A 12,182-nucleotide genomic window follows, 5' to 3' on the forward strand; every position below is an offset into this window, starting at 1 on the left:
GGAGACCAAAAACAGGGAAAGTAGCCTGTGCCCATGGGAGTCCTCGGGAGTAGTAAACTGTTCCAGACGCTATCAAGGAGAACTGAAAAGGGCCCATTAGATTTAGCAGTGAGCAGGCTTCATTCATGGAGCTTGTTACATAGCCAGACTGTAACTGTATCTGAGCCCCCTCCCCACCCACTCTCCAGGTGAAAGGGAATTGGGCTGTGAGGTCAGCTTCTTCCACACAGCCAGGTAAGAAGTCTCTAGAATCCTGGGGTGGGCTGTCCATTCACTGGGGGGTTTAACTGTATGTAGTCTGTAGTCTGTTCTCAAGCCTGAACTCCTGTCTACAGCTGAAACAATCTTCTGCTGCTGAATAAGCCTCTTGCCCTCCAGGAGAGGCTGTGTTTAAATTAACTAACCTTAAAAATGGAGAATCAAGAGGTCAGCTTCTCTGCCCTCCCCTCTGCACATGCTTCGAATGGTGGACAGCAGATATCTGTTGTGGGACTTGTGACTTTTAAGGCTTAACATTTTGTGAAAATAGAAAAGAGCATACTTACACTCTTGAGCTCCTCAGAGTGACCTGTTTGAGTTAATGTGAAAACAAGAGGCATGTGGAGAGACTTCTCATTCTTGAAGCACAAAACAAGTGCATGGGATACTGGTGCAGTTTGGATAAAAGCATAATTGTTCTCCGAGTGTCTAGAGTCTGTTCCTTTCTCTCATTCCTCCTTCCACTGCAGCTTCCAGCCTGCCAGCCTCAGGGAGATAGACACGGCCTCTTCAGTGCACAGTCAGTACGTGACCAAACTGGGAAACACACATGCACTGCCTCTGATTGTAACAGGGGCTTGCAGAATTCACAGCCATAGCTGTGGAGAAGCCCCCACAGGAGCAGAGGAGCTGCTCTCCACTGTCCTTGGAAAGTTTCCAGGTCCCTTTCATGGTGTCCCTAACCAGTGAGTGCTTTGTCAGCTGCTCTGTGTAGTCGTCATATATTTAAATCAAGTTTCTCTAACATTTGCATATCTTCAACAGAAGGCTTTACTGAGCTTGTCACTTACTGTGCCTGTGCCTCGGTACAGAGAGGTTTGTGCAGGGGACAGAGGAAAGTGCATCGCGTGTCCAGAGGAAGATTTCACATTCATTCTCCTGTGTCGGTAGCAGCTTCACTTAGGAGAAGGAAACTAGGGAGTAGACTGAGAGGTGAAGGGGAGGAGGAGTAGGAGGAAGGGACAGGGCAAGGGGCTCCCAGCCTTGAAGTCCCAGTGTCTTAGTTTTATTGTGTAAGGTGAGGGGGTAACAAAGGTCAGAGTCAGAAGAGCAGCAACCATCCTGCCTTGCACTGGCTGCTTTCATGTCTGTAACCCCATTTTACGAGAGGCACAACTGAGGCTCTAAAAGATTAAATGTCAGAGCAGTGCAGCTAGAACTTGAGTCCAGTACTTTGGCTCCAAAGCACAAGCTTTTCACTCGGTTATCCAGAAAGAGACCTTGAGATTACCCTGTTTGTGGGATTTGCCCTAGCAGCAAGGGTGGGACTAAGCCATTGATCTCTCCCAACTCCAATCTGTCATCTTTGTACTCTCCCATGACCTCACCACATGAAGTGGAAGGCCAACAGAGAAAAATGGGAGAGGTATTCCTTTCTTTTCCAAGTGTTCTTCTGGAGAGAGACACATAGCATTTATAGTCCGAGCACCACTGATACTCTGTGACTTGACTGTATAGTCCTCGCACTGGCTAAACAGGCCACAGTTCTCTGGCAGGTCTGGTAGCAGAGTTGCTCCTGTGCGCCCAGACTGTGCCCTCGGTGGCTCTTGGGTGGGATGTGTGGGGCTCTTTTTCTTTTCTCCATTGTAGCTTTGTAGCTAGTTTTCTAGGTGAGTGCTCCATTTGAGAAGGTAATCTTTTAAAGGACAAGGTAATGCTGAAAGAGAAAGGCAAACAAATTTCAAGTCTGCTGGGAGGAGGATAAGGTCACGTGAAAAATAGAAGTTTCCTGTCAGTACCTTACTATTCTCCTGAGGCGCGGAGAGGCTGGTGGTGGGGCTGGGGGGTGGGGGGGGGGGCGGATGGAGAGGAGGCCAGAGTAGCGGTACCTCCTAGGGTTTTCCAGATCCTTAAAACTGCCCAAGGTACCAAGAGGCTAATGCTCTCGGCTACTTAAATGTAATGGTGTTTGAAAGAGCAAGTCATTATTATTTCTGTGGCAAAAACCACCTAGATCCGTTTTCTCTTAGTTTTTAAATATATGTTCATATGTAGGTAAAACAGTCTAGCAGAAGGTGAGCCAGCAGCCAGCCCCCTTCTCTTGGGCGCTGAGGTGTTATAGGGCTTTCTCGGAGTGGGGTTTGCACAAGTCAGAGTTGATGGCCCAGTATCCTTTCTGGTGCAGGTGCCCTGCCCCACTTCCCATCCCAGGTGCCAAAAATAGGACTAGGTTTTCCTGGGTGGGGGAGGCTAGAACCAGGGGAGCAGGACTTGTTCTCTGAAGGTCAAGGAAAGGGAGGCCTCCTGAGCTGGGTGATAGGAGACATTACTGAGACAGGGCACACATTTCCCCCAGAGGAGAGGAAAGAGATCATTCAAGTTTTTGCAAGAATGGAGCCGTCTAGAGAGCGATAAAGGATACCCAGAGTGGTGAATTTTTTATACTTTTACAATGACGTATGTGCAGACTGCATCAGGAGCTTCGTCACGCTGGACCAGGACCGTTTTCTCTCCGCTGCTGCTGACTGTTCTCTCAGAGCCATGGGCTGAGTGTGCACAGCCGCGTGAGGAGCTCGTTGCACAGAGGCCCCGTCTTCTGCCTTCTGTCACACTGCCTCTTGTGCTAGCATTTAGCTTGTGTCTAACTGGTATTTTAATTGGTTTGGGGGAAAACAGATGATTATTTCTGTTTTAGAATTGTCTTGGTATGTTTTAGTGCTTTTTGTTAAATTGTCGAGTAGAATAGGCTCTTCCAAATTGCAAATTCACCTTTCCTCTGAAGAATGGACAGACTGATGCCCATCCACCCGTTCTCTCCCCAAGTCCAGCAAAGCACTGTGCCTGCCAGCTTGTGAGCCAGGATATCCAGTGCTGCTTCTTGGAGTATGATGCTTTTCCTTCCACCATGCAGAGCCAGAGGTGGAGGAGAATGTAAAGCAGACCCTATTCCATTCCTGAAACACCTGCAGCTGCTTTGCCTGTACCATGGGTCTGATGAAATAAAGTGCATTAAGATCCTTTAATACATTTCTGTGCTACAAATTCTGCCTTGGGCGTTGGGTCAGTAGATGTGGTGTAATCCGGGGTTGCTGCTGGTGGGGTTATAAATGGCTAATGCTTTCCAGCAAGCTTTCCTGTAGCCACCTGCTGCTCCCAGCACGCACTTACAAATGAGGTATGAGGTCAGCTTGCTGTCCTGAGCTTTAGGAAACTTTTACCTTGCTGGAAAAAAATGTGATTTTTTTTTCTAACGAGCTTGCCTGGTCATTCAGACGCATGGGTCAGGAATATTTGTCATCTGTTCTTTAAATAGGCACGTGGATCACAGGTGGTTTCTGTTGATGAGTTGAGAGTGTCCATTGCCAGGTTTCTTCAGGAAGCTTTGGGAGGTCTCAGGTAGGTTCTCTTTGTTGGAGCCCATGCTCCTGTGTAGGAGCAGCCTCTGATTTTCCTCCTGCCTGGGCCTCAGGACCACTCCATGGCCAGCACAGCCTCCAGAGCTGGTGGGCAGGCGCGCCGGGACGGACGTGTGTGCGCAGACGGCTGAGCACCGGTGGGTCATGTCATAGGCCTCCACCCCAAGGCTTGTCAGTAGTTTTAGTTTCTTCTTGAACCTTTGGCAATTTGAAATTCAAATGAGCAAGAAAGTGTAAAATATTTCTTGTAAGTGACGTAAAAAGTGAGCTTAGGCTTGCTTGCCCTGGTCTGTGGCTTTACTAAAACTGCCATTGTGGGTGAGCCTTCAAGCTGGGGTTATGGGATCTGCAAGAAAACAAATGTTTAACTGAAGTCCAGGAGTATCCAGGGCTGCCCAGCTTTGCCAGCTTTAAATAGTGCTGCTTGGGGACACCTGGCTGGCCCAGTGGGTGAAGTGTCTGCCTTCAGCTCAGGTCATGATCCCAGAGTCCCCAGGATCCAGCCCTGTGTCAGGCTTCCTGCTCAGTGGGGAGTTTGTTTCTCCCTTTGGCTCTGCCCCTCCCTACCACTTGTGCTCTCTCTGTTCTCTCTCATAAATAAAATCTTTTTTAAAAAATAAAATAAATACCAGCCTAAGATAAAACCGATAAGCAGCATTTCTGTCTGACAGGGATTGAATAAAAATGTGAAGGACTCAGACATTGAATGTGGATTTTAGCATTGCTTTATCTCCCTTGGGAAATTCCATGAAAAAAGGTTCAACCCCTGCTTAATTCTTAGAGTTTGGAGGGAAGTGCTTGGCCTGGGGTGGGGGGGGGGGGGCGGTGGGCGGTGGGGGTGGTTGTGTTGGTGAGACAGGGCCTCAGCCAAGGGTGGGCACTGCTTGCAGGATATAAGGTTGCCTCCCTCCCTCTGCCCCCAGCTCCTGCACCCAACTCCCCACCCCCCCCCACCCCACCCACCCACCCCCCCCTCCCCCCCGTACTTGGCTATTTCCCCGGGCTTGTGGGTGGGGGGCTGTGGAAGGGCAGAGCTGGCCACTAAGGCGTTTGTTATCTGGTTCAGCTGCCCTCAGGGCCTTGCCTACCAGCAAGTGAGAGGTAAAGGACACAGGGTCTGGGACAAGCTTTCCCAGTGTTCCTCTTGGGCAGTGATTGTTGTGGATTTTTGTAAACAAGTCAGTAAACAGGAACCAGTGTTACAGCTTTCATAGCACTTAGAGCAAAGTGTTGGCTGTCATCTTCGGTGGCAGCATTTGTGCAAATTGTTCTGGGTCCTGTATGTTTGAGTCTCAAGATACCCAAACCCCTCCCTGTGTAAGCAGATGTGAGGTTTTAACTGTGGATGAGGACTCTAAGATGAACAGTATGACTTCCAGATGTTAGCTTTTAAAGCTGAAGGGTCAGGTCAAGTTTGGTTCCCACCGAATGAAAGCTGCCCTTCAGATCTTTGTGAGTCTTGGAGAAATGAGCCTCAGTTCTCTTGCGTTGAATGTGTTTTCAGGGCCACTGGGTGTTGGGCATCTTCAGGCTGATGTGGCATATGGCTCTTGGCTGCCCCAGGCCCCAGGTCCACATCAGGAGTGCTTTGTATTTCTCATGCGGGATACAGTCTTTCTGGACTGAGGGTTAGATAGTCCTCAATTATGTTTTCTTGCTGTCTGCTGTAATCCTGTGTCTGTGATAGTGACAGAGTTAGGGAAGCTTCTGGTATCCTCCCATCTTTCACTGTCCATAGCCACAGACTTGAGCAACCCAGGATGAGCCCAGGTAGGTCAGCCTCTGGGGCCATCTAGGCAGGCAGCCTCTTCTCTCCTAATGCTGGCTGCTTAGTTCAAGATTTTTTCATGAGGGTGTAGCTGTTGGAGACCTTCCAGCTCAGCTGCCAGGGAGGGGCTGATTGGGATCACCTGTAGTCGGCCTGCTGTCCCTCTTTCTACATACAGGATGGCCTGTCAGAAGCCAGGGAGTGGCCATGGAAGGAAGGTAGGCTATAGAACAAAGTGCTCAGAGAGCCTTCTTCACCCTCCCTTTTTAATCAAGGGCTCGTCCCAAATTGCTCTTCAGTGCCAGCCAACAAAGAAAACGCCCACACAGGTTCTTGAGTATTTTGTGTAGTTTTATTGAAAACAACTCTGGTGGCCTTACAGGAGCTCTGCAGCTGCCTCCTAGGCCAGTATGTTATGGAAAACCAGTAATCTGGGGCTGTAAGGAGCAGGGCAGCCAGTCACATGAGATGGCAAGGAAAGGGCTGAAGTTAAAGCACATTTAGCAGGCAGATCATATTTTCAGAAGCTTTGCTTTGGGTGTTTTCCTTCTGTTTTGGGGACCAGTGTCCTTTTAATCACATTCTCCAGCCCCTGATCCCTCCTCATCCCTATAAAGTACTATGTGGTGTATAATCATTGTAGGGAAAAGTATATTGAAATTATTTTTCAAACCACATGTCACTGAACTTCGGGGCCATAAGGAGCATATGGATATGGAATGTTACATATGCACATGAGTGAGTGATTTTAATTTTGATACATAGTTTTTTAAATCAGGGAAAAAAGAATTGTATGGTACCCTGGGTGATGATACCAAACTCCTGTTGCATCTCAGCTGACCAGCTCACTGTCCTCTGTGCTTTCATCCCTTCAGACACTGCCTTGGTTGACCCTCTCTGGAAAGGCCCCAGTTGGTTGCTAATGAACAAACAGCGTGGAGAATCATATGGTACAGATAGAGGCTGTAAATCCCCTTATGTTTTAAAATGGTGTTCATCATTGAAATTAAGAACAGTCATCTTCCCCAGCAGCCTGAACTCATTTCTCCATATCCAGCTTGGTCTAAAGAATCCAATCAGAGAGTAATTGAGAGTTCGTGACACTTGCAGAGGTTTCTGGTAACAGACCTGTGGGTACCAAGAAAAGGACAGAGATTCGTCCCACCCACCAGTCATTCCTGCCCTCCCCTGTATCCAGAGCCGCCCACTCCCCAGCACTGACATGGACATGTGTTTAGCCATGCGTTTAGCCGACTGGCTGCTGTCAATGGATAATGTCTACTCTGCATTTGGGACGAGTTCCAGCATATAACTTCCTTTTGGAGAATGACCCTGATAGAAGAGGGGATTGAGCTTAATTTATGTCAGCTAACAACCTCAGTGCAGCAACTTGGACAGCTAGCCTTCCGGAATTTCCCGAGACTTTTCCGTAGTGAATGACAGTGCCATATATTCTAATTGTTACCCATGCTGCTCCCAAGTGTAGCTGCTGTGTAGTGGTTTTCACCTTGTAGAAATCAAAGCCAAGTGTCAAGTTGTGTCTAACAGAGGTACACAGAACTCGAATGGAGAAATGAGATGTTTCTGGCTGGCTGGAGAATCCTCAGGCTGGGAGAGAGTGTATCAGGCAGCTGCTGTGGTTGTCACGGCCTGCTTCCTTTTCCAGATGGAGCCTGGGGTTCTCTGATCCCCTGAGGTGGCAGCTCTCTAGCCAGCAGAAGGCAAGCACTAAGCAAGGTTGTGGGTGTGTGTGATAAGAACAAGACTACAGCCTCTCCCCTCCACCCCAGTCTGCCTTTGACTAATGAGGTGTTAGGCTGAGCCAGGGCCGAGTTAATTTCAGAAGTAATCCATTTCCTGCTACTTTAATTCAGCCAGCACCGTTTGTCAAAAGTAGAGAAGAGCACCTGGGACCTTCTCCTGCATCATCCCAGTATCTTGAAAAAAAAGGAAGGGAAGGGGCAGCAGGGGTTCTCCCACCCCTTATTGTAGGTGCTGAGGTTATAGAAGTGTGTCAGGACTTGGTAACATAACTGTCCTCACACACATCATGCCACCATACTGTGGTACCTCGCCCCAGGCCCCAGCCTTAGCAGCAGGTTCTCCCCCACCAGGTGGGCTTCGCTCCCAAAAGACAGCTGTGCTTGTTAGATGGAGAATGCGTATTGAGGCCATCCGTGCTTAGGCTGGGAAGTCCTTTAGGACAAAGACAACTGCTATCCAATATCTACAAGTAATGAACTTATCAGTAAATATAACACATAAGCTCATTAATCTTAACTTTGCTTTTGGACCAAGGGGGAGATTGGCTTCTCGGGAGACAAAAATTTCATCTGTGTTCTTTCTTTTCCTTAAACCCAGTCCCAATTTAGAGCCAAACATATTGCTGTGCTCTCCCTGGGAAGCAGTTAATAATGCGTTTTTTTCTCACAGTGGATGGTCCAGGCTCAGCCTGGTCACTCAGGCCCCCAGGCCATGTGCACATGTTCTGTACACAGCGTGAGCTCAAGGCATCTGAGCAGGGTTTTATCAGCTGAAGAATGTTCTCTAGGTGAAGTGAATCTTACAACTGTTGCCTGTCCTGGTCACTCATCTTTGCTTCAACTAATGCTGTTCTTCTGAAATCACTGCCTCCACCCTTCAGCTCTGAAAAGAAAAGAAATTGAGGATGTAGACATGGATGCACTGTGCTTTACAAGAGTTGGCTGCTCATTCACTCTGGGCAGTGAGATCTAGGTGTAAAAGAAGTCTCGGGGAAAAAAAAAAGTCGTCTCTGGGAAGAGATGTTGTTTGTGAAGAGAGCATTGGCTTGGAAGAGCTGCTGTGGGATACCTGCCCAGGCGCCCAGGGAGAGGAAGTTTAGGGAAGGTTCACCTACAGGTCGGTCCTGTGGATCTGGTGTAGGCACGTGGGGCCTGGAAGTATGACCACATAGGACTGACGGGGTGAGTGGGGACAGGGGGCCAGCCAGCATAGGCAGGTGTCTTCCCAGCCTGGATCTCCCCCTCCCCCTCCCTGAGAGAGGGGGCAAGACAGTCATAGGCGACATCAGCTGTCTCCCCACCCCCACCCCCCAAACACACATCCATACACCCGTCAGCAGTTTGAAATTGAGCAGAATAGAAAGGGAAAGAGCCAGATCCTTGGCAGCTCTGTGTTGCCTTTGTCCTCTGAGCTTCCTGCTGACTCCCTGAGTGCCTCGTCTTGCTGTTTCCTCCCAGAGAGACTTCACCTGTACCATTTCCTTTCTCTGTGGGCCTCTCCTGCCTCCCTCGTTCTGCTCGCCTCATCAGTGTCTCCCTTGACTTCTCCGCTCCAGAAAGAGGAGCAGCCCTGCAGCCTCCTGACCTACCAGGTGGAGTTAGAAGCATCAGGTTCCTTTGAGGTGGCTGGCGATTAGAGGGCAACATTTCTGTTCTTCCCCCTATTTATACGTATACCTTTTCCAGCGCTTGAAATAATCCATTTTCTTCTGAGAGCCTCCACTCCTTGTAGGCTGTGGTTTGATCACACCCACCATCTCCCTAAGCCCTCACCATACAGGAGGTAGAATGTTAGTTTAAGCCATAATCATTTCTGCTTCCTCCCTGCCTCCTAGAAGTGGTGGGTGTCCTGTGGTGTATGTTACAGTTTGCCCAAGCTGGAAAAGTGTTGAGCTGGTCGCTCTCTGCCTTCTCCCATTTGGTGGGGAAGGAGGGGACTCAGAACCCACTCATCTCCTGGGGAAGGGGGTGTGTCTCACTGCACCAGTCATCTTTGGGGTTCCACTTTCAGGATTCAGGCAGGAGCAGCGTTGAATGCAGAGTCAGTGTCTGAGCAGCCACACTTGGACATCGAGAGGCACCTGGACTGACTGGAGGAGGAGCTGGGAGACGGGAAGGCACAGGCCCCCTTCCTTACCGGTGGCAGCTGTCCTCCCGCCTTCCAGCCCAGAATGAGTGCTGGGCTTTGTGCATTCAGAGGCCACCCTAACTGTGTGTCTTTTCTGCTTCTCCCACTGTTGCAGGTTATGTGTTCTGTATGTTACATCGCCTCCCCGAGCAGCATGACTGTACGTTCGACCACATGGGCCGCGGCCGAGAGGAAGCCATCATGAAAATGGTGAAACTGGACCGGAAAGTGGGGCGCTCCTGCCAGCGCATTGGGGAGGGGTGCTCCTGAAGGCCAGGCACGGCCGCCACATGACGCTGTTCTTAGTTCACTAATGTTAGCCTTATTTAGGACAAAGTCAGCCAGACACCTTGTACTGGGCACGCGTCAGACTACAGCCAGTCCGTTTCCTTTCTTTAGCCAGCCGTCCTGGTACTGTAGTTTAGGGGTTGATGGTGGTTGAAATTGATTTCTGGCTGGTTACTAAGGTGCCTGCTAGCCATTGTATAAAATTAAAACATGAAGAATATTTTTTTTTGAGCATGGCTAGTGGATTTAAAACAACACATACCTGTCACTGCTGGAGTCAAACTTATAAAAAGCCTTAAGCGGAAAGTGTTCCAGATGGAGACTCTGAGTTAATAGAGGAGTAGAAGCTGGTGTTAAAGTTCCCATGACGCACATGGCTTTGCCAGAAACTCTGGTTAATGTTCGGCCTTTCACCTCTTCACTTATCCTTAGTCCCAGTAGCCAGGATACCTGATGGCCACGCGTGCCTTGGCCACAGGAGGCTTTTGAGACTGGCCATGTGGCTGGGCTGGGTGGTGGCTTCGCTCTCCCACAAAGCTGGAAATGGGGGTGGGGTGGTAGGTTCTTAGGAAAATTTTTTTACCTGACTTGCTATGAAAAAAACTCTCTCAGCACACGAGAAGAGAAACAATAACCTCACTTTGAAAATTAGCTCCACTCAAGACTAGTCCATGTACGAGACCCATCTTTTCTATATAGGACCCACGGTCATGAGAAGCTCCAGGGGTGCACCCTGACCCCACTGGCTCTGGTTTGCCATTTGCCAAGTGCAGGGATCTGGCAATTGATCAAATAAGGCTAATTACAGCACAGCAGCTGCGGCTGGGATCTACGGACTGGCCTCTGCAGCTAGATTTCTATATTGGGAGTTTTTAAAAAGACATTTCATAGCCAACGGGAATCAGTAGAAGGGCTGGGGGGAAGCATGTGGGATGCTGCCGCCCACAACCTCTGCCCCCTCCAGTGGCCGCATGCCCAGCCCTTTCGGGGCCAAGAAGATGATGCCATGACCCAGCCCCTTGGTCTGTGCAGCTCCACAGTCCAGGGGACGACCTCTACCACATAGCAAGTTTAGGAAGGGGAGGCAGTCTGTGTGACAGGGGCAGCGGGGTGATCTGTCTAGAACAGTGGTTCGTGACCATGGCCCAGTTCTGAGTGAGACATTTGCTCTGCACTGGGGGTGGGAGGCCATATTTCTCAGCCCGTGCCTCTTCCTGCAGGTAGAGAGGAGTCGGTAGCCGTGGTAGCTCAGGCCAGGTGGGGAGGGTGGATATGGGCCTGTTTGCCCGAGTTAGGGAATCATCACCGATCTGGTGGGGGTGGGGAGGGGAGACAGGATTAAGATTCTCTGGAAGGCCTGAACAGGGTGGAATGGGCCGGAGACCCCGTCTGGTCCGGGCTGGTGAGAGTCCCAGGCTCCTGCAGAGGTGGCTTGGATCTGCCCACACACAGGCTCCTGGAATAGCTTAACCCAGCAAACTTTCCCTTTTATACCACGACCAACAGTTCGACTCTGCAGTTCACAGCCAAACACCTGCAACTACAAATGTTTTTTGATCCGGAATACTGAAATAGGAAATCATGCTCTTACCAACCTCTTCCTCCCATCCCACCCCCACCAGAGTGGAATCCGCTGCAAAATCTCCAGCCTTATTCTTGCTTCAGGACCCAGACCGGTGTCTTGCTCCAGGGCAGCCCAGGGCAGAGGGGCCGGGTCTGCCTGCGTTTACCACTGTTGTCAAGCCACGGCCCTCTGGCCAGTACATGGCCATCCTCAGTGAGGCGGCCCGCCTAGGCCCCCGCCAAGCTCTGATCCTGAAGAGGGACCCCCCCACCCCCCCGCTCTCTTCTGGCCCTCCTCAGGCCCCACCGCTGCTGCTTTGAGGCAGGGATGGGAGCAGGCTCTCCAGGGAGCCCAGTGGCACACAGGGCTCGCAGCCCATGTTCACTTCCTGATGGTAGAGCTGGGGGTGGGGGGAGGGCTTGTTCCCCTGCAGTATCTGTTCTGTGAAGTTTGTTAAATGTAAGGAAAGCTTAAATTCTTGTATCTTTAAAAGAGAAGATCTTATTTAACCCTTTTGTGTTTTAGATTTACTTACACACATAGCCTAGAGCTCAGTTTTAGTTTTAACATTGTGAAAATATTAAAAGAATCTTGTAACTTTATTCTTTTTTCTCCTGCTGAAAAAAAAATTAAACCAATCGTATGAAAGTTTGGATTTCTCTGTTTTGCCAGTTCTCCTAAGTGCTACCTGTATAGCTAGAAAAATGGTGAAATGTCTCTCTGGCTGGACCTTGGATGAGGTGTGGCAGGGAAGCAGGTGGCTCTTGTGTGCAGAGAGAGCCTCTCCATTGTCTGGGCTCCCCCTCCAGGCTCCACAGCAGCTCCCCTTGTTTCTGGGAGTGCTTGTGCCTTTGGAGGTCACAGGGCCTGCGGGGTGGTATGTTTGCTGGCAGCAGGACGGTTACGTAGGTGGGGGAGATGAGAAGAAACGGGCACCGGCCCTGACGGCCCCTCTGTGGTGTGTGGGTTGAGCGTGCTTGGGGCCTGGGAGGGTCAGAGTCTGGGGACCCCAACCTCTCGCAAGGGAAGAGCAGCATGGTGTATGTGCTGTATGAGC

At 50.0% G+C, this 12,182-nt stretch overlaps 1 protein-coding gene across 2 annotated transcripts in view; it reads left to right on the forward strand.

Annotated features, from left to right (window-relative positions):
• The window catches only part of ZFAND3 (zinc finger AN1-type containing 3), a 337,147-nt gene extending 325,379 nt beyond the window's left edge, over window positions 1-11,768 (forward strand). For both annotated transcript variants that reach the window (XM_032339812.1, XM_032339813.1), the window contains exon 6: window positions 9,389-11,768. In XM_032339812.1, the coding sequence (XP_032195703.1) occupies window positions 9,389-9,543 (155 nt within the window). In that variant the 3' untranslated portion in view covers window positions 9,544-11,768. The remainder of the gene's footprint in view (window positions 1-9,388) is intronic.
• The last annotated feature ends 414 nt before the right edge of the window (window positions 11,769-12,182 follow it).

This window comes from Mustela erminea, chromosome 4, assembly GCF_009829155.1.
Source record: "Mustela erminea isolate mMusErm1 chromosome 4, mMusErm1.Pri, whole genome shotgun sequence".
Taxonomy (NCBI): domain Eukaryota; kingdom Metazoa; phylum Chordata; class Mammalia; order Carnivora; family Mustelidae; genus Mustela; species Mustela erminea.